Below are 23,063 nucleotides of genomic sequence, written 5' to 3' on the forward strand. Positions count from 1 at the left end.
TCAACATATCTTGTTACTGTCTAGGCAGCTTAAAGTTTAGAGAATGTTACAATTTTTCAAAACTTTCATAGTTATACATAAGTTTAACCACTTGTTTTTGTTTTTTAGTTTAGCAACAAAATAATGAATGATTTTAGCAAGTTAAGTGACCATTAGTTTAATCTTTTACTAGCTACTGTTGGATATATAACACATTATAATATAGTATAACCTTTAACACAGAAACTTGTATTTCAAATAAGTGAATGCTTAAATATACAATAAAAAAATTTTACTTCACAAAAAAATCACAGTGGACTCAAGAAATAGCTTGAAGTGGCTTTGCTAAAAGGAAAAAAGGAAACACACACAAAAAAATCAAATTTTTAACCAGAAAAATAAACATTCTTAAGTTGCAAAATCTTCATTTTCAAATAATAGTACTTGAAGATCTATGCAAGACAATTTACTTAGTGTAAGCATTAGTGTAGATTCTGCATTAGCAACTAAAACAAAGAACGGCATTCAGACAGTGTTTGTCAATCCATTCATCTAAGTTTGGAGAAACATCTAAATATTTCTTTAAGCACTGCCATCACTTCTGCATAATTCAGCATTTTTCACTTTATTAAATCGAATTATAGTTCAATATTGTAATATTTAAAACCTAAGTTAAAAAACAAGGCGTCATCAGATAATTTTATCAGAAAATACTAAAATTCAGAATACGAGAGAAACTGATACAAATACAGTCCACGAAAAAAGTATGAAGCCTTGTTGTAAATTGCTATGATATTTACCAATTAAATGTTGAGAAACTATGAATATTAGCCAATAAAAATTTGACACTTGTTTTTCTATGACTGTAGTTTTTGTTGCCAAAACAAATTTCCTACCTTCTATATCATTCCTTAATTTCCACCCTCATACAAATAATAAGTGAAAAAAGTATAAAGTCAATTCAAGTTTTGCATTGTATGTTTATGTTTGATATGATTTTCCTCATTAAATATGCTTATATGCTTTATTTATTGCTTATCCTATCTTAATGTATGCTGTATTTTGCTTTTTAGGGAGGTCTAGCCATGCCTAAAGGCAAAAAACTTACAAAAGATGAGAAAGGTCAAATAAAAGCACTTAAAAGCACAGGAATGAGTAACAGAAAGATTGCTGATCAATTAAGTCGATCTCCTTGTGTTATTAATGCGTTTTTGAGTGATATGAAATCATATGGGATGAAGAAAAGATCTGGAAGGCCATCAAACGTCAGCATGAGAACAAAGCGGCACATCATCAAAGAAGCATCCTCAGGGAAATATATGGCAGATCAAAGACAACGTGAATGTTGATGTTCTGGTTAGAAGAGTCCAGCGAATCCTTCAGAATGATCAGGCTTGATAAACATGATACGGGACAGTACCCTGCCTCTCTCGAAAAGTCATATGTTGAAGACGTTGGAATATGTGACCAAGAACGTCGGTTTGGGAAAAAAATGGAAGTCAGTTATCTTTTGAGACAAGAAAAAATGAAACCTAGATGGGCCAGCATGGCTTGCAGAAGTACTGGTATCGAAAAGGTGCGGCAAGGCAGCTCTATACAAGAAGACGTTTCGGTGAAAAATCCGTTATGATATGGGGTGCATTCTCATACGTTGTAAAGTGCAAGGTGGTGTTTCTGGAGGGGAACCAGAATTCTAAGGACTACATTTATATGTTATCCGAATATCTGTTACCGTTTGTGCACCTACATTATGGGACTGGGTTCATATTTCAGCAAGACAATGCATCTATACATTCTTCCAAGACAACTAACAGTTGGTTTCAAGAATGGAATGTTGACATCATGGACTGGCCTGCCAATTCTCCAGACTTAAATCCAATTGAGAATGTTTGGGGGCAGATGTCTCACCAAGTTTATGCAAATGGGAAGCAATATCATGACATTAAATCAGTCAAAAGGCCATTTTGAAGGCATAAGTATAAAATAAGTATGTTAATTAAATAAAGGTGAAACTGACCCAATGTACAACATGGAACATTTTGTTCGAGATAAAAATTCAGCAATGAAAAGATTTAACTTTCAATGTTTTTCCGAAACAGCTTTACAGCAAAATGCTGATAATTTCATAATATAATAAATAAATAAAAATACTTAAACCAAATATTGTGGGCTGTTTTAAAGTAGAAACTAAATACTATTTAGTAATTTTGCACTAAATGTCATGCAATTTGGTTAAATACTTTCACTGTGAGAAAGAAAAAAGCCAAAGACATTAGTGACACCCTAGATTCTAGTCCAAAACATTTCACATTTGTTTATTTTCTAAGAGTTAAACTATACTAAGAAAGAGGTGCTTTTAATATCTTTGTTCTTACAATTTTTTTTTCCATATTAGGGTCATCAACTGAAGATCAAATTTTCAAACCTGAAGTTACAAAATAGCAACTTTGCTTGATTATCTCACCTGTCAACTAATACTACATCATCCCTAAGAAGGTGATATTTTTCTTTTGGCCATAAGATGCGTACCAAAGTACTGTCTCCCAGTTTTTCACTGTTTAAGGTATGTGCCAACTGAGCAACTGACTAAAAACAAAGGAAGTAAAACATACTTATGGTATCCAAAACTGCAAAACATTTTAAAATTGTACAAGTACTTAAATACAATTTTTTTTAACAACAATCAAGGAAACTAAAGTTGTATCTGTAAATATCCAAATATAAATATTTGAAATAAACTTTCTAAACAAACAAAAACAAAGCAAACTGATGAAACTAGGCACTAGTATCTAATCAAAAACAATTCTTACCTTGTAAATAAATCATATGCTCTAAGCCAACATACTTAAAAAAATATTTTGAGGCACTTTTTGAATGTATCACTATTATGCAAATGGGGTAAAATTTCTTTTATTGCATTGTAAAAACAACAATGAAACCTACTGTATGCATTTGTTTAAAATGAGATTTTTCATCAGATTATGTAGTTTCAGTAATAAAATATTTTTTTATATGTGACATTTGTATGAATATGTAGTTTTGGGAAGTTATAAATTTAACTGTAATATATATTTTTTGATGAAAATTAAAAATATTTACCTTCCTTTGTTGTAGATTTCAATTACAGATTTATTTCCCTAAATTCTTGTAAAACTTTTCCAATTAAATTCTTGGGTCTCTGGATCTACAATTTCTTTGTTTTAAGAACTATTATAAAGTTTCAATGCACTTACAATCAACAGAGTACGACAAGAATAACCTTTTTTATGTATCAAAATTATAAGCAGCAACTTTATTTGATTTATTAATTAGAATGTTTTAATTTATAGTATGTAATAACTTTTAAACCCATTTTATATATTTTTTACCTGTTTGTGATTTTCTTCACATAATCATGCAGTTATTTCAGCCAATAAGGCCTAATATACATTAAACATGTTACTGTCAAATGAAGAATGACCTAACTATGCCTACTTTATCTTGCTCCATTAAAAACATTTTCTCCACTATTATATTGTAAAGTCATAATTCAAATGAAGTATTAAATGATAACACAAGCTTTCAAAAAATTTGGACTGTAAATTCAGTGAAAATTCTTCAACAAACATTGTTTCTTCAAGTTTTCATTATGTGTTTAGGTCACTAGCCTCAGACATTTAAGAGCTGAAAAATAAACAACTACATCATACCATAACAACAGGTTAAAAACCAGTTATAAGCTAAATTTGAAAAACTACACTTGTATTGAAGTTAAAAGTTTCAAATTGGAACTATTTTAATGTTTTTTTTTATTATGGGGATTTTGTATGCAATATTGTGCTCAGCCAAAACTCATAAACACCAATGTTTTAATTTGGTGCTGATTTTAAGAATAATTATATGAACAATTAAACTTATTTTTAATTAAATAAACTTCAACTCTGAAGTATTCTCTAAAATTGTGTGTGGAAGATAGACTACCAACTTATTTCCTAAAATCTCTTTAATTCAACCAAGAAATTTTACCATCTGGATACAGAAGACCCATACATAAAAAAGTTTCTTAAAAATCCTAAAATATAATACATTCTACTACTAGTAAGTAATAATCATGTAAATACTAAAATGCCCAATACATATTTAATAAGAGTATTAAAAAACAAAGCCCATATTTATAAAAAAAACAAATGTTATATTTGTTAAGAATAATTCAATACACTGTATATTACTACTGGGTTGTTCATATAAGTTACTTTTTAAGTGGATATTCTCAAATACAATGCTTCAAAACTTGCATACCTGTACATTCTGAGGATCATGAGAATCTTCTGTTAGGAGATAGGGTTCTTGGGTATCACCTCCTTCAACTTGTAAGAAGCAGTTTGTGGTATGACCTTGGCCACTAGGCAGGATCTTATCCTGCAGGAGGGCATTAATCCCTGTGCTCTTACCATTACTTGCCCTAAAGATAACAAGAATAAACTAATTTGTTATTGGCTTATGTTCCACTTAACTTTTCATAACTCTTAAATCATTACCCTGTCTCATATAAACATAATTAATCTTTCATACTAGTTTAGACCTGACTTCACATGTGTCAACAGTTAAGTAACTATTGTGTTTTATATACAAGAACTTAACCTTACTGGATTAGACCCAACTTTACATGTAACAAAAGCCAAGTCATTATCATGAGTTATACACACACACACACTTTATTACTATTTCTTGCTGGCTTACACCTTACTTGTTTCAACAACTGAGTCACTATCCAATTATAAACACACACTTTATGGATAAATGGGATAATCAAAAACAGTAATAGCCAGAAAAACCTCATTTTGATTAGTTTGTCAATTTCAAGAATTGTGAAATTAACTGACTAAGCTGCAAAAACTTGAATTAAAGATAATAAAGTGTGTGTTTGTAGCAAAGCCATATCAGGATATCTGCCGTGTCTACCAAGTGGAAATCAAACTCTTGAGTTTATCATTGTAAATCTGTAGACTTACCTTTGTCAATAATAGAGAGAAATCATAAAGACAATATTATATTTATTTAAATAACTGGTTTCACTGAAAACAGTAATAAAAACAGTAATTTTGATTAGTCAATTATTTGTATGATGTTGTTTGACTAATTCATAATTTTAGTACAATAAATTATTATATGTGAAATTACTGGATGCTCACAGATAATTACTTTTATCAATTAAACACCCAGTTTTTATGGATAAGCTTGTTTCATTAGAAGTTTGCATATACTTATGTTTGAAACTACTCATGAGCATATTTACCATAAATGGTATTAGTGTATACCATATATCTAAGTTAAAAATGATTAAACTACATGAAATGTTCTATAACTGATAACTGAAACCAACAAAACCTTATTTTGTACACTAATGACATTTCAGGAAATCAACCGATTTTGACAGCAGCTAGTTTTGCATTGTTGTTATACTATGATATAATAGATTTCCTTATAGTTTCCAAGTTTTGCAAGATGTTAATATGCATCTATATACATTTCATGTAGAATTAATACACAGATTGTTTGCTCACAAAAGAGATAAGAAAAAAGTCACAAAATGAATAAGAAATTGGCTTAATAACAGAAGGCTGTGACTGATAATACATAAGCACTTCCCTGTTTAGAATAATAAGTATGGATAGTTTTTGAACAATTGTATCTCCAGTCAGTGAGAATTCTAAGAAGGTAGTAAAAATTGTATTTAGCATAATTTTTTATTATTTAAAAGAGCCTTGAATGTCTTAGTGATTAGGCCTCATTATAAAATTAGTTAATATAAAGAACTGTACAATGGTGTATGTAAATTTTTGAAGTACTATAATATCTTTTATGTGAGAAAACCATGTCAATGGTGGATGGAAGAACATAGATGTGTTTTCTTATAAAAGTCTTACAGGATTTAACATTTATGTGAGAATGCACTTGTCCATTCAGGCAAATGGGAGGTAAATTTCATTTACTTGAAACTTGTTTTCAGTTTCCTGAAGGTTATAAATTTAAAATGTACTTGGCCACTCAACAACTTAGAATTTTGTTCTTCCTTTACTGATTCTTTAATACAGCACAAGTTTTCAAAAGCAAATAGATAACTTAATGAGCCTTTGCATGAGGATTGTGCTAAAACCGACAAGAGAATGTTTCTAGTTACAAAAGTTATGAATGTTTAGTTAGTAACATCAAAAACTACTTTAGTTCAACTCCTACACTATTGACTGTAAACTTTAAATTAATAATGTTTATCTTTACAAGTCTCAATAAACACTTTTCCAACCTCTCCTCATATTTCTTGCTTTCAAGAATTTCTGATTTATATTTTTGTTCTAAACCATTCAATTCATTGTATTTTAAAAATACTAAAGCAGCAAGTTCATAGAAGTGTGTGATCAGTTAGCCATATTGTGAACTCATCACAAGGTGTGAAGAATACAAATAATTGGTTAAAACAAAATTGTGCAATATGTTCCCAAAAACTAAAACTGCATATTTTTATAATGTCCCTAACGTATACTACCTTGTAGAAAACGGAGCCAATACAGAAGTAAATACATAATGCCTCAACAATGAAAATAACAAATTGAAGCTTATTCTTTGTAAATTTTGCTCTGGATAGATTTATTTAACTTATTATTAATAAGAACGAATATTACATTGATGATTTTATTTACACTTATGATTGAAATACATAAGTAAATTCAGTTATCCCAAGCAAATTTTCATTCTTCTTTGGCAATCTGACAACCATTAACATTGAGCACTGCTTGAAATCTTAAGCTAAATATTTAGTTGTGCAAAAACAAATAAAATTCTGGAATCTATTTATGGAAATTAAATCCTAGAAGTCCCTTTTCTATTCTAATTAAAAAATAAGGTGGTAGTTGTATATATAACTATCATCAAGCTTCATTTGGAAAATTGTCAACAGGTTTAGTTCATGTACTACAGAAAAGATAAAGAAGTTTGAAAAGTTCAGAGAAAGGTTACTACTTAGAAAATGCCTAATATAAAATACATATATATATATATATAGGCAGAAAGATGTTAAGTTTTGGACTTGTTCTATCTCTAGGAAAGAAGAATTACAGGTGACAAAACAATCACATGAAAGAACATAAATTAAAACTCAAATACTATATATTAGGAAGAAAAAGTGTGAACGTTGTAGATAAGACTCGTTGCTCAGCAAAATATATAATTTTTCAGCCAGAGGTATACCACCTAGTGGAATGGTTTACCTGATAAAGTAGTTTGTATTGCTAAATTTGATTTTGTTCATAATTTTTGTTAAGTAGGTGTTGGAATATGACTGGATACATTTAGTTTGGTTTTAATACTTTAAATTTTTATCTCTCTTTTAGATGAAGGGTTACCTCAATTAACTGAATTATCTAATGTCCCTTTGAACTGTCTCATGATCTTGCATAATCTAGATCAAACTAGTTTATATTTCTGGCACATTATTTCAATGAAAAAAAAATACATTCATATATATATGTAACAAATCTACATCTAAAAAGAACTCACATATGAAATGCACATCCATTTATTGCCATTTAAAATTCACAGTCATTTATGAATCACATCAATGACCACATTCTGACGTGTTCCAGTATACACAAAGCTATGCACATATATGTCCTCCTATACCACTTTACATATCTATATTCATAGAAGTAAAAAACAAACAAAAAACAATTGTTTTGTTTGTTCACGACCTACTTTGTGGTCTCTGAATCAACCTCGACAGGATGATACATTGGACTAAGCAGTATGTCACAAGGTAATTAGTATCTGACCTTATCGAACTTGTATCACTACAATAGCAAAGATAAATTTGTTTAGTTAATGATTCTACAGCTTTGGAGCCAATTTTATTTAAGAAATAATTATATTGAGTTTTCTTCTTGACATTTTTAAAGTTTTTCTTGGAAAATTTCTGTTTTTTTTTTTTCATTAAAATGTCAAACATTCACATTTTGCCAGAAGAAAATGGCAATCAGCTCACAAGGTCAGACCCTTAACACGAAAAGCTACATTTAAAAAAATCCTTGTTTTACACATGGTCAGTTCTATGTTTGGTGTTAAAGAATACGGTCACCAAGAAATATATTTATTTTTAACCCACGTCTATCAAGAAGCACTCAGAGTATCAACAAACGTCGAGGCTTTAAAGAGGGATTAGAAAAAGTAATAAAGTAGAATAAAGTAAAATAATTGTAACACCATTTCTGTAACGTAGATTAATGTTTGTATGAAATAATGTAGTTGTGAAATAAATTACATGTGTAATGAGTTACGCACATATTTTTTTTCATTTCATTTATTAGTTCAATCCTTATATCCTTAGACGTTGGACGGATGCCTCAGCTTGTGATTAAACATTTTAAAATATATTAAACCTAGTCGGTCAGGAGCTGCTAAAATATGACAGACTCTAAATGAAAATAATTGTAAAGTTTGACTACGTTACAATAGCTTACTAAAGAGACAGTAGTAACAGTTTGTCTTAATGTCGATAGTCAGGAAACAATGAAGCATTTTTCTTTCAGGGGGTAAATGAATAGTAAAAGTTAAACAAGGAAGAAATACAGAAGAGATATTTAATATCAACTCTCGGACTTATAACGCTAAAAGCCGAGTTTTGAGACCTCTAGTAGAAACAACACTGTTAGCCTGTTGTGTATATTTGTGCTTAACGGCAAACAAATAAATAAAACAATCTGGTGTCCTGTTGACCTCTTTCAAAATGTTAACCGTATGTCTTTAATTGAAAAAGACGCTGATACTTTCTAATCTACAATAACAAACTTCAAAATGTATTTACAAATAAACCTTAACAGTTATGAAAAAAATGTATTTTAATGACTTAACGAAGAAAATAATTTTATTTTAGTCATGTATACTGTAGTTTTCTCTGCCAAGACTGACGCACATACGCATAAACATATCTGCTGTGACATATAAGAAAAACCAAAACACAAATACTGTCGTTATAAGAATACGTGTACAAAATACTGTGTCGAGTAGTTGTTACAATAAATAACATTGTTTATGATCATTTGGTGGAATGAATGTCAAAACATAGCAGCAAACAGCTGTACGATTGCATGTGTTTGGCAAGTACTCCGTTTTCTTAAACTTGTCTCGTGAGTATTATTATTTGTTACTTTTATAAACATTATTAATTTTGCGTTTATGAAAAAAATGTTGCATTGTGAGCTTAGTTCATGGACTTTAGAAATGGCAAATCTCTTAAACTTGGTGAAACTTATAAGATATTGGGATTTTGTATCTCAAGACGGCTATTATGGATATTAAAACTATTGTTAAAATAAAGTAGAGAACAACGTTTTAAACTTCTTTGGTCATCTTGAGTTTAACAAAGGGGTATATAATATTCACATATTGTTGGGTTTGTTTGTAGCGCAAAACTAAACAATTTCGAACTGATAAACCAGAGAATCAGCTAAACAGCAGCACTCACCACTATTTTGTGGCTGTTTTAATCTCATCGAATAGTGAGATTAGACCGTCACTCTTACAGCATACTCACGGCTCTAAGAGCTCTGAGTCTTTTTCGCGACGAGGGGTCTCGAACCACTAACCTTCGGGTTCACAGTAGTCGATTGCTAACCATATGACCACATCCAGCTTACTATAACTGAGATTGCAGAATAGGTACTGTTAATAGTAAGGTAGTTATCTAATGGTTTAAGTAAAGCATTCTAATCATTGTGGATTATAGTTCTGTGTACTGTTTTATGACGTAATATATTTCTAGTCATTTGGTTAAAATATCTTCATTAATTCATAAATTATGTAATTAGATATCTTACTTTTGATCAGAGGTTATTGATAATTATCACATTTATTAAACAAATATAGGTTAGTTTGTTTTGTTAAGCACAACGCTATGTTATCTTTGTTGTGCCCACCGAAATTAAAATGTGATTTTTAACATAATAGGTCTACATTACCCACAGAAAGTGACAAATATAACGCTTTTTGTTTTCAATTTCAACACTTCATAACTTTAAGAATCAATCCAGAGGACGAACTGAACCTCTCTTGCTCTGGAAGAATAATTATCGTTGGGTGTTCTTATTAAATTGTTGCTTATTTCAGTAACTATGGATTTCGTATGGGAGCTGATATCTTGGATGTTTCAAAGCACAAAATTAAACCAATACCTTGGAAGTCGGTACAAACTGTGTTTGTATTTATTTGCTTAATTGTTGTTATGCACAAAGCTACACAGAGGGCTATCTGTGCTCTGCTCACCGCAGGTATCGAAACCCGAATTTTAGTAGTATATGTCCGCTGACATACCACTGTCCTACTGGGGTGGGGTGGGGCATTGTGCTTATATCAGATAATAACGTTTTCATGTTGTAATTTCCTGCGCTCCAAATTAGTTCATATATAGGCATCCTGTTATCTTATATTCGTGCATTTTCAATGTTTAGTCAGTTGAGTTAGTAAAATTGTGAAACGTCGGTTTAACAACAACGCTTACCGGTTAACGTGTTAACTTAACATACTGACCAGTTAAAATGTTTAGTAAGGATGCAAATATGAAGAAGTTTTTATCGGACACACGGCTAGCAACAAAGGCAATTCACGCAGGTCATGATCCAACAGAGTGGAGGTCACGAGCTTTAGTCGCACCCATTGTAACATCAGTTACGTTTGTTTGTAAAGAAAATGAACCTATGGTAAGTTTAAAACTCTATCGATAAAATGTCATTTTAAGTCATTATATGTCTCTTAATTTATATATATACACACACACATAGATAATGTATTTATGACTAAGCGATAAAGATCCTTATCACGCAGGTAGTGCTGCAATAACCACTTCTCGTTTTGGCGTTGTTTATTTGATAACATATTGATGAATAGTTGTGTCGATGATGTAACTAAATACAACACTTTTCTGTTAGAGAATCCAGCCACCATGTACGTGTACACCTGTAATCATCAACCAAACAAAATAATATCCGATTAGGGTTTTTCAGACCAATATAAAACAGCTTAAACCGCAAAATCCTAAGCTATCAAACTAAATCAAAGCATAATACAATGAATAATTAAGAAAGAAAACTTTTAAAACTCTAATTCTCTATAGCTTTATGTTGATTTCAACTTTTCTTTTTCTGGTAGAAACTAGGGTGGTTATAAAACGTGTCTTCAGAAAAATGAGTTTCGATTGTGTCAAAACTTTTACTATTAATAGAAAATTAAAAATTACACATAAAAGAATCACGAAAGGAAAACACGTGAAGAAAAAGATTTTCACGTCATTAAGTGTGTTCTTTTGCACAACAGTAAGACACGTAAAGTCAGATTTTCACGTCATTGATGGTTTTGTTTTGTACAACAGTAAGACACGTAAAGTCAGATTTTCACGTCATTGATGGTTTTGTTCTGTACAACAGTAAGACACGTAAAGTCAGATTTTCACGTCATTGATGGTTTTGTTCTGTACAACAGTATGACACAAAGTCATATTTTCACGTCATTGAAGTAACTTATGGTGGTGCTGTCTGAATGTGATTACTTCTATTATTTTGTGCAAATGGAACGCCCTTCAGCCAACCACCTTAACTCCGAAACTATGTGGCTAAACATTATTGATAGGTGAGGTTTTGATTCTTTTTCGGTAAAGTGTGTTTTTTGTTAAAATATAGAGTCATTTATCTGAATACTTTTTATTGGGGTGTGTCATTTCAATACTGAAAATGGCACCCCTTTGTAACTCACTCAGTTTCCCAATTTCTTTCTGGTCGACTTGAAAACTGGATGTTAATATCACTTCCACTGGAATTATATCTATAGATGTGTGTGTGTCGTAAATGAAATCGTTTCTCAAGCACAAATTGTGTAAATTGTTACTCACGCAGCTATTCGACAGAATTAAACAATTTGATTAAATCAAATTCTACGCTAAGAAGTAAATATTTATGTGTTAATGGTGTGGGAGAAATCGAGAAAAGTGTACTAGAACAACTTGAACTAAGACACTGACCTGATGAAGCCAACTTCACACAACAACTTGAACTAGGACACTGACCTGATGAAGCCATCTTCACACATCAACTTGAACTAGGACACTGCCTTGATGAAGCCAACTTCACACAACAACTTGAACTAAGACACTGACCTGATGAAGCCAACTTCACACAACATTTGATTTAGGACACTGACCTGAGAAAGCCAACTTCACACAACAACTTGAACTAAGACACTGACCTGATGAAGCCAACTACACACAACATTTGAACTAGGACACTGACCTGAGAAAGCCAATTTCACACATGAAACCTACCGGTAATGTGAATAAAACGATTGTTCGAACAACATAAGATGGAGAAGATAAAACGTTTAGTAGGCCTAAGAATGGTTTTCATTTTCATACTTTAATTGCTAGATCTAAAAAAATCAAATTTTAAATAAAACAACAATATTTCAAGGCTCACTAGATATGAAGCAAAGCAAAATAGTTTGATGTAAAGTGTGAAAGTCATTCCCAAAGACCTTTACGTAAAAACATAAAGGAATATACATAAAACATTTGAACTTCCTTACTATATTAATCATGTTTCAGTTAGTAGTGATTGTTCGAATGAATCGAACTTGTTGCTTAATTTAGATTTAATTGGTATGCTTTGAAATAACATTTATTTGCGTTTTGCCACTGTTTATATATTTAAAGGATGTGTTTTATCTACTATTAGGATTATTTGTATGCTCGTTGTGGGAATCCAACAAGAAGTTGCTTGGAAAGAACATTAGCTGCTTTGGAAGAAGGGCAATACGGTGCGTTGTAACTATGTGTGTGTGGACTGTGTTTGTAATTTATAACAGACAGAAAGCCAAACAGTTAAATTCTAAGCAATAGAGAACCCTCAAAAGCCGGGTCGCTTGAAATTCTCTTAGGCAGAATTAGAGTGAATTAATCTATGAAACCTTTGTTTCCCTTTTTATTAGTTATATTTATATGCCCCAACAATAATAAGCATGGGGCGCTCGCATGCCCGATTGGATTTTATTACTCATCAGAACCTTATCAGTTTACCCTCAAAATAAAATGCCTGATCTATAAGAACCTGGACGTGATTAAATACATCAAACGAAAGTATTTTAACTCTTAAATTTAAAACTGTAATTAGATACTAAATTGGCTAATATAATAATGATTAAAAAAAAGAAAAAAATAATAATAATAATAATAAAAAAGAAACAAGGACTAAGTGTCTAGTGCATAGTGGCCAGCTTGTGTTACATTTCTTAAATATATGTTAAAAGGGGAGAGGTATTTAGGACTATTTACATCATGTACGTGATATCTGTCGAGATCACACATTAAGTCATTTTTATGCCAATACTTATTGAAATATTTTAGAGAATTATGCAAGAGTCTTTCAGATATTGTGTCTGTATTTGCATACTTTTGCATGAATGTGGTTGAGGTGCTACGTGGTACTTTATATGCTGAATTTTGTATACGTTGAAGTTTCTGTACATGTGTGGGTGCTATGTTAATCCAGGCAGGTGATGCATGTTCTATTGTTGGTCTAATGTACGTTTTGTAGATTTTAAGTATGTTGTCTGGTGATGTTCCTTGGATTTTACCTGAAAGACTTCTTGCATAGTTTGCTCTTTTCCAGATTCGTATCAGTATATTTTTAATATGTGGTAACCACGTTAATTTTGAATCATAGGTTAGACCTAGAAATTTAGCAGAAGTAGCAGTCAGTAAAAGTGATCCATTCATATTGAGTTTTGGTGGATTTTTTTCAGCTTATTTAGTCTGCTGAATAATATGACTTGGGTTTTTGGAATATTGATTTTGATTCTGTATTTCTGGCAGTATTCTTCGATGTTATTTAGGACTGGTTGTTGGTTCGTTGCTGCTATTGACGGAGTGGGGGCACATTTCCAGACTGCTACATCGTCAGCGAACTGTGATGCATAACCAAAATTTAGGTCCGACAAAGGCATATTACTCACGTACATGATAAATAATATAGACTAACAACCCCTCCCTGCGGGACTCCTGCTTCGGGTGAAAAGGACCCTGAGTCCTTTTCGTACAAAAACGTACAAAAAAAAATATATATATATGAAAATACAAAAAAAAAAAAAAATAAAAAATGAAGAAAAAGAACACAAGAGAAATAATAAAAGGAAAAAAAACTTCTTGTTCGTCCATGCATGGACTGAGCCCTGAAAGGGGCCTGAGTATGATGTTATACTTTTACTCTGGCCCAAAGCTATAAAAAAAAAAAAAAAAACCTAAAGACAGACGCTATAATCGTTCGGGAGGGAGGAAGAGGCCAAATGTACCTGACCCTCCTGGGTATTTAACATCAATACCCAAATACCGACACAGTGAAACTGGCTAATATAAGTAGGAACTATGAGATAAAAAGTAGTACTTAAAAAAACACACATTCAAAGCCGTTCAATGAGTTGCTTAGCCGCGGCTAAAATCACTCTTTGGAACAATGTTCTTGATTTACACAATAATAATAATAATACATTATTCGTCCATAGCAAAAAGAATTCATTAAAGCATGATATATTTAAAAAGTCTCGTAGTTGTCAATACACCACTTTTAAAATATATCTAGAAAAAAAACTCAACAGTATAACTTAAAAGTGTACACAAAAATATTTCATTTTATGTTTTGTACAAAGCTACACAAAGAGCTATGTTCTGCCTACCACGGGTATCAAAACCCGGATTCTAACGTTGTAGTTTCGTAGATATACCTCTGTATGACCAGGGGTCTAGTTTTACCTAAATTAAAAAAATAAACAGATGAATCATTTATGTAGACCCAGCATGGTGAGGTGGTTTAAGGTGTTCGACTCGTAATCTAAGGGTCGCGGGTTCGAATCCCCGTTGCACCAAACATGCTCGCCCTTTCAGCTGTGGAAGCGTTATAATGTGACGGTCAATCCCACCATTCGTTGGTAAAAGAGTAGTCTAAGAGTTGGCAATGGGTGGGGATGACTAGTTGCCTTCCCTCCAGTCCTACGCTGCTAAATTAGGGACGGTTAATGCAGGTAGCTCTTTAGCTTTGAGTGAAATTTCAAAACAAACAATCATTTATATGGAAAAATCAGAATGGATAGTTATGTGTTTCTTTAAGGAAAAATTATGTGGTCATAATATATATATATATTAACAATTGTGATTACGTTATTTATAGCTCTTTGTTTTACATCGGGAATGACAGCCATTACAGCCGTGGTCTGTTTGCTCGCTAATGGGGACCACATTCTTTCCTCAGATGACATGTTTGGAGGTAGGTACCAATCACTAATAAGCAAAAGTTAACAGGTCCTTTTTAAACATTAAAGGAAGAAGGAAATATCCTTCTGAGATTAAACTTTGTGAAGATGTTTGTCAACATCGTTAGGCCGCCCTCGGGTGTTCGCAGAACAGGTTCTAGTGAAGACATCTTAACATACAGATAAACTTATTTTGATAAAGTGGAAGACATAATAGTTTATTGTTTCTATGTCTATTTGAAGCTTTAATCATTAAAGTTAACTCATTATCTCATTCGATATCACAACAGTGACTGCTTATACAACATTAGTTATCGCCCTCTAGCAACTTACGACACTTCAATTTATATCACCCGTCTTTCACCTATCCTTTGGCTCACAGACACCGCCATGTATCTAATATTACGTTAGTTTGAATGCTCCTTTTCTGAAAAGCAAAATACACTAGACGTATGCGCAACGTAGCTTCAGTTATTGCCTAAAATATCAATATTTGATTTATATTATTCAGTTCTTTAAACATATTTGTAACATTGAGCAATTTGAGTTATTTCAGTAATTCATTTGTAAATATTCAACTATATAACTCGACTTCCATATAGTATGATTGATATTCCATGTCTCGATGAGTTATTTAATAAGGATTATATAACAGTTTATTTGTTTGTTTTTGAATTTCGCACAAAGCTACTCGAGGGCTATCTGTGCTAGCCGTCCCTAATTTTGCAGTGTAAGACTAGATCAGCTAGTCATCACCACCCACCGCCAACTCTTGGGCTACTCTTTTACCAATGAATAGTGGGATTGATCGTCACAGTATAACGCTCCCACGGCTGGGAGGGCGAGCATATTTGGCGCGACGCGGGCGCGAACCCACGCCCCTCGGATTACGAGTCGCACGCCTTACGCGCTAGGCCATCCCAGGCCTTATATAACACACTACATTACTAAAGACTACATGTTCTATACTGCCTTTTTTATCGTTGCCAATGAAGGTTATGTAACTGATACGTTCCTTTTCACACCGAAATGAAAAAAAAAATCATGACACAACACGACCTTATTTGAGAAGGTATTTTAAAAACCCAACCGTATTGATGCTGGATCAGAATTAAACCGGAAAGCCTAATACATTCTGGTCTTTGATGTTTTATAAAATTCAAAGGAAGTTTCGAAAACACGTGATCTGTGCTAGAGTAAAACAGTACATGGTAATGACATAGTCTTGAAAACACGTGATCTGTGCTAGAGTGAAACAGTGCATGGTAATGACATAATATTTAGTTAATTTTTATTTCATTTGGTGTAGTCCTTTCTGTTACTTTTCTGCTGTTTCAGGTATAGTAAATGGCCCGGCATGGCCAGGTGGCTAAGGCAATCCGAGGGTCGCTGGTTTGAATCTCCGTCATACCAAACATACTTGCTCTTTCAGCCGTGGGGTCGTTATAAGTGACGGTCACTCTCACTATTCGTTGGTAAAAGAATGTCGTAGATTAACATTATAAATCCATTTATTGATTATGTTAAGTACGGTAAAGTTCCCTAGCTAAACTTAAAGAAAAAAAAGAAAAATAGACAAAATGTCTACTGAAGTGTATTTACATCCGTATTTTGATTCATGCTGTTGAAATGACGTCAATATAAATAGTTGTGCTAGTCAAAAATATCAAAATTGACTTTAGAAAATGAATTATTATTTATCTTATACTTATGATATCTAATGTTAGTATTGTAAGTTTAGTATCTAGTGTTTGTTTATCTGTGTTTATTGAAGGTTAAATGATATCACAAACATGTTTGGAAAGTTGTAAAAATCCCTTGAATTAGAGTTATCACGTGACGAGTCATGGATATAGAACAAAAAAAAAAGTTTTTTCGTGTTTCAAATTTCATCAAGTTTTGGCTGTAACCTGTATTATTCCCGCAATAATTGGCATAAAGCATGTTAGAGATTGTAAGTCAGTTTAACATTAAGTAACAATGCTACATTATTTAGTTTCGTCTAACAATTATTAAACCTTTGAAAATAGTTTCTTATACACAGTGAATTGTTTTGTACAGGGTGATATTTGAACGATGGCTATTGCCAAAAGTTTAAAGATAGTGAAGAAGTTGATTATTAGAAAGGTCCCCATCCATTTTATTTGATAAGATCTTTATAAATCAGTAGATTTCAAGAACGTGTTATTCAAGGAAGGTGAAAAGACATAAACTACAACTTCGGAAGGAAAGACACTTAGCTCATTATGAATTTAAGACTTCTTTATGGCTAAGGTCTGTTGCATCACACTAAATTATGACTGTATAATATATAAGACATTATGTTTCTGTGTCAACAGATAAGTGCACATTGATAACAACTTTAACTGTAAGTTTTGGGCGACTAAGATCTGTTCTTTAGCGCGGTATATGCAATTTTGTGCATTGCCTGTATCAAAACATTAATACTAGCGATTAATACCAAATCTTTGTCATAGTTACATGTGCCGAAGTCCCTCAGGGGCCCAGTGGATTGTCTTCAGACTTGTGCCGTTATAAACCGGGTTTCGACATGAGTGGTGGACAGAGCACAGATAGCACATTGTGTATCTTTGTGCTTAATTGCAGACAAACGAACCATGTGCAGAAAATGTCACTAAGACTCAGAGCTCCATATTACATACATTGTAATGTTTTATATTTGAACTCTGTAAAAAATGAAAAAAATCTCAAGAGTGTAGGGATGGTTGGCGGATTTCCTTTGTGTAAACTCTAAATTAGATGGTCAGAATATAGAGTAATGGCAGGTAAAAAATATAATTCTCTGTAATATTTTGAACTTGGTCTCTTGTAAAGTCAGAGAACCTATTCTGTAATATTTTGAACTTGGTCTCTTGTAAAGTCATAAGAAAGAAACAAATTTCATATCTGCCTGCTTCGGTCTGTCGAGAACTGATGCAAGTATCTCTGTGGAACGTTCTACCTAAGTTAGTCGAACTATGGCAGATCAAAATACGTGTTTTTGTAATGTTTGGCTTTTAACTACCAAAGTTTGGAAGGGTATACTGTTGATGTTGTTTTCGCTATGAGCTACACAGGGGGTTCAAAATCTGTGAAAATGGTTAAAATACCTGAAAAGAACTGCTTGCAGTTCAGGAACTCCTGCCATCATATGATAATAATTGTGATCCTGTTTTTAAATTGTTCTCACATCATGCCTGAGAAGTGTAAATATGAGGAGAACTGGGAAGAGAGTGAATTATATAGAACATGGCTTGAGAAAGTGTCTACAAATGGCACGCTGCAACGTATGCATTTTTGTAAAGACTTTCGGCCTTGGGAACATGGGTGAATCCATACATGAATGTAAAAAAATATAAAAGTAACTTGAAGCATATGAACAACAATTTAGGCATTTTTTTATTCTTAAGTCAGGACAAACCAAGTACCAGTATAAATAAGTATATACATGCTAACATATCTGAGAATATTTCTCATACCGATGTACTTAGAGCCGAAATTATTTGGGCTGTAAAATGTGTGATACCCTAATTCAGCTACAGTAGTTGTAATAACATTTCTGAGACATTTAAACAAATGTTTCTTGACAGCGCTATAGGTCAAAAATTAACATGTGTTGAAGGCAAGTGTACTTACCTTGTAGACTTTGGACTTGGTCCATATTTTGACAATCAGTTGGCTACATGCTTCCAACAAGCGAATAAAATAGTACTCACGTTCTATGAATCTCACAACAGCAGCTTGAATAAGAAGCAAGTAGGAATTCATGTTAGATACTGGAGTCCTGTTGATGTTTGCATTGTATCACATTACTTTACCTCGGCTTTCACTGGTCATAACAGGACTGAGGATCTGCTGCCTGTGTTATTGGAATTCAGATGTTTGCAAACATCAGTTCAAAATCCCGTAGAGAAGCTGATTGAACTCCAGTATCTGAATGAAGATACAAGCGAAACTGTCAAAGAAGAATACTATGATTTTATAGACAGTGTACAAACTTTCCATAGTTCTGATCATCATTATTTTAGAGATTTTGATCTGCTAAAAAATGAGTCAGTGGATTCGTTTCTGCATAATTATGTAAAAAAAGGAACTCATATTAGAGCTCAACAATTTGGGAAGTTTTTAAACTTGGACTAATTACATCAATTGGACAAGCCAATGTGGAGCGAAGGTTCTTTATAACGAAATTAAGTTTAACTGAGAACATGCAAGTGGTTTCTCTCGTTGCTCAGAGGAGAGTAATAGCGCATATTAAATCGATTGGTGGTAGGTCTAATTTCACACCAGCTCTCCCAGAGAATGCAGTAGGTGCTAGACAGAAATACAGGCAGAAAATTTAGGTTCTACCTTTGGCCCCAAAATGGATAGCCATCAAGGATCAATTAAGTGAAACGAAAGCTACAAGAAGATGTAACTGTCTTGGTAGACAGTGCTGAACAAAAATCTGTAATGGCAGAATCCAGTTGAAAAATGAAGTCATTAACTGTAGAATCTAATGTACTAAAACAGACAGCTACTAAAAAATGTGAAATATATAATCTGAATAATGCAATCCAAAAATTAGAGGAAGAACTGAAAAAATATTTTGATGTGTTAAATCCAGTCTATCACAATGACGTTATAACAATGATCTGAGCGTGTTTTTGGATGCAAAATGATGACTGTTACGATCTGTTTGACAATTTGAAGTTTTTTAAACATAAATGCATTCTGGAGGAACAGTTGAAAACTGAATAAAATTTCAAATAATAATGAATGTAGTCATTTGAGGTGAACATTTTGATGGTTTGTGTTTTCATGTTTAGTGTTTCAAATAACAATTACTCTGAGAATGTCAGAAAGATATTATGATTTTATGTGCTGTAAGTTAGGTAACTTAGAAGATAATACTGAATCTAGTTATTTGAGGTGAACGTTTTGATTGTTATTGTTTTCATGTTTTGAATAGTATTTAAACAGTTACTATGAAAAAGACATCATATTATAAGTTGATGTGTTTAAACTTAACAGGTACTGACTTATTTTGAGGTTCTAATTCTTTGATATTGGTTTTATTTAACCTGTCTTGCAGAATTTTGACTTGAATAAATATATATGTCATCACGTCTGTTTTGGCTAATTTTACTATGTACGTTTGTTTGAGGTATATAAAACCCAGGAAAGTCATTATTAAATAGACAGATAAATAATGAAAAATAATTGAATATGGTAAAAGTTGCAGTTGGATGTCAGGTTATTAATTAGTATGGGTATAAAAGTGTTCCTTTATTTTGGTTTTAATTCCTGTATAAGTTGCTGCAACGCCCCCTACAATCCCGTACTCGTTTATACTCTCGTCACTAAGACATGTGTCCGATAACGGTCAATTGCAAACTCCTTTTGTTAACCTAAAGATGAACTAGGAAGGTCGTAACGTTATTCTTTGCTTATCAATAAAAGTGTTAATACCCATACCAGCCGTTCTGAGATATATTTTTATTTCAAGTTGGTTTCTCTTCATCAAAAATGGTAAAAAAGTCATGCAATCTAGTCCATTTTTGTGTGCAGTAGCCCGGAGTTATTTCTATTTCTTATTACTCTGTGAAGGATTATAATATGTTGGTGTAAAAAGTGATGGTTTCTGTATCTCATTAGAAATCAGATCATAAGCTGTTGATGTAAAAAGTAATTATTTCTATTTCTTGTTAGTCTGTGAAAGACCATAAGGTGCTGGTGGATTTGTTTGTTTTTGAATATTTATAACAGTTCATTGTGACGTCTGTTTGGGATCTATTGTGAGTAGAAACAAGGATATATATCAACGATTATCCTTTGCACAACGCAGTAAGTTGTCTCAACCATTTGTTTTGTAAAATTACTGTCGATTATAGACTGTCCAAAGAAGTACGTAATCTCACGAATTTGTGTTCTAAAATTACTGAATATTCACCCAGTAACACTTACGATTTAAAAACTGATAACAGTTTAAATAAAAGGAAGATCACGAGTAACTTGAAAAAAAATTAAGAAAGGACTCAATTATTGTCAATTAACCTATAACGTAAGAATTGAATCTGAAGCATAATAGAAATTCATGCTGTTTTTGATATCAAAATATTGAGTAGTATGTATTTGAGGTTATATATATATATATATATATATACTCTTCAAAAAAAGAAACGCAAAAGGGATATTTTTGTTATTTTAAAGAGAAATATATGTAATAACGTTACAAGCTCAGAGTATGTGATGTCACACGTGTTAAGGCAGTGATTGTCAGACCAAAATGACAATAAAAGTTGTGCACTTTGAAAACGGAGGAAAACATCAGATTTTTCGCCAAAACGCATTCGTGTCCAATAAATTTGTTTGAGAGATCTGCATGTTCTGCAAGTGCAACATGTGCAAAATCCCTATAAAAGTGACGGGTTCTCGGTTTACATAGCTCAGTGTTAAGCCACCGACACGCAATACAGTTATGCCAAGACTGACAGAAGCACAACGCAACAACGCCATTGGTCGTTGGAAGCAGGCGAATCTCGATCAGATGTTGCCAGAGCTGTGAATGTCCACCCAAGCACCATCACAAGGCTATGGAATCGTCACCAACAACATGGATCAACTTGTGACCGTCCACGATCTGGCAGACCTCGTGTGACCCCGCCCACACAAAATCGCTACATCCGGTTACGTCACCTTCGAGATAGGACCACCACTGCGACGTCTACTGCCTCAACCATACCAGGGCTGCGTAGAATTTCCGATAAGACCGTACGCAACCGTCGACGAAATTCTTAGGCCCCATGTGCAACCCATCATGGTGAACATCAACGACGTTTTTCAACATGACAACGCCCGTCCTCACACAGCCCGACTCACCACTGTCTTCTTGAGACACCACAACATCAACGTTCTTCCCTGGCCCTCCAGATCACCAGATTTAAACCCCATCGAACATCTTTGGGACGAGTTGGACCGACGTCTGCGACAGCGACAACCTCAACTGCAGACTCTACCTCAGCTTGCAGCAGCTTTGCAGGCTGAGTGGACAGCCATTCCACAAAATGTGATTCGTCATTTCATCGCTTCCATGGGCAGGAGATGCCAAGCAGTTATTGATGCTCACGGGGGGCATACTCGTTATTGACGTTGAGTGACGTTAAACTTCAACTAGTGAGCGTGGACTTCGCCTTTGCAGAATTTGGATGTTTAGCAGTGAATGTGCAAAGTTTACACATGTCATAAAGAACTACCCGGAATAAACTTGTTAACAATATGTCTCAAATCTTGCCTTTTGCGTTTCTTTTTTTTGAAGAGTATATATATATATATCCACATGGACGAATTGTTTTGTTTTGCACGAAACATCACGATGATATAATAAAATAAAGCTTCACCATGAGATCATTAATGCATATTTTTCATATATTACATATACATATATTTGTGATAACTGGAAAATAGTAAACCATTTTCAAAAGAATAAATTTCTCAATCTTTTGTTCCTCCTGATTTTAAAATTTCGACATTACAGTCTTGGCCAAAATGTTTACATATTTTGTAACAAATAAAATATTATCATGAAGATGGAATAAAATTACAGTTAGCCCTGTCAAACTGAGAAATGCACGCTATATTAAACATCTACATACCTAATTTATGTAATGAGGCAGGTTCCATGGACATCACGAACGATTTGTTAGAACAATAAGCACTTTTATCAGACACCTGGAGAAAGATGTGTAATGCAAAATTTTATCTATCACAACAAAACCTTACTGAAACATATA

General features: G+C 32.9%; 1 protein-coding gene and 1 long non-coding RNA gene across 2 annotated transcripts in view; both read right to left on the bottom strand.

The window, feature by feature from the left end:
- LOC143252763 (mitofusin-2-like) overlaps positions 1–23,063 on the bottom strand; it is a 53,531-nt gene that overhangs the window by 16,080 nt on the left and 14,388 nt on the right. The window contains exon 3 of the mRNA XM_076505415.1: positions 22,926–23,001. Coding sequence (XP_076361530.1) covers positions 22,926–23,001 — 76 coding nt within the window. The remainder of the gene's footprint in view (positions 1–22,925; positions 23,002–23,063) is intronic.
- LOC143252766 (uncharacterized) lies at positions 2,443–7,112 on the bottom strand. The gene is made up of 2 exons (XR_013029135.1): positions 4,258–7,112; positions 2,443–2,565 (listed from the first exon to the last, which is right to left on the bottom strand). It is a non-coding gene; the product is annotated as an uncharacterized LOC143252766 (long non-coding RNA).

Source organism: Tachypleus tridentatus, chromosome 1, assembly GCF_004210375.1.
Source record: "Tachypleus tridentatus isolate NWPU-2018 chromosome 1, ASM421037v1, whole genome shotgun sequence".
Lineage (NCBI taxonomy): Eukaryota > Metazoa > Arthropoda > Merostomata > Xiphosura > Limulidae > Tachypleus > Tachypleus tridentatus.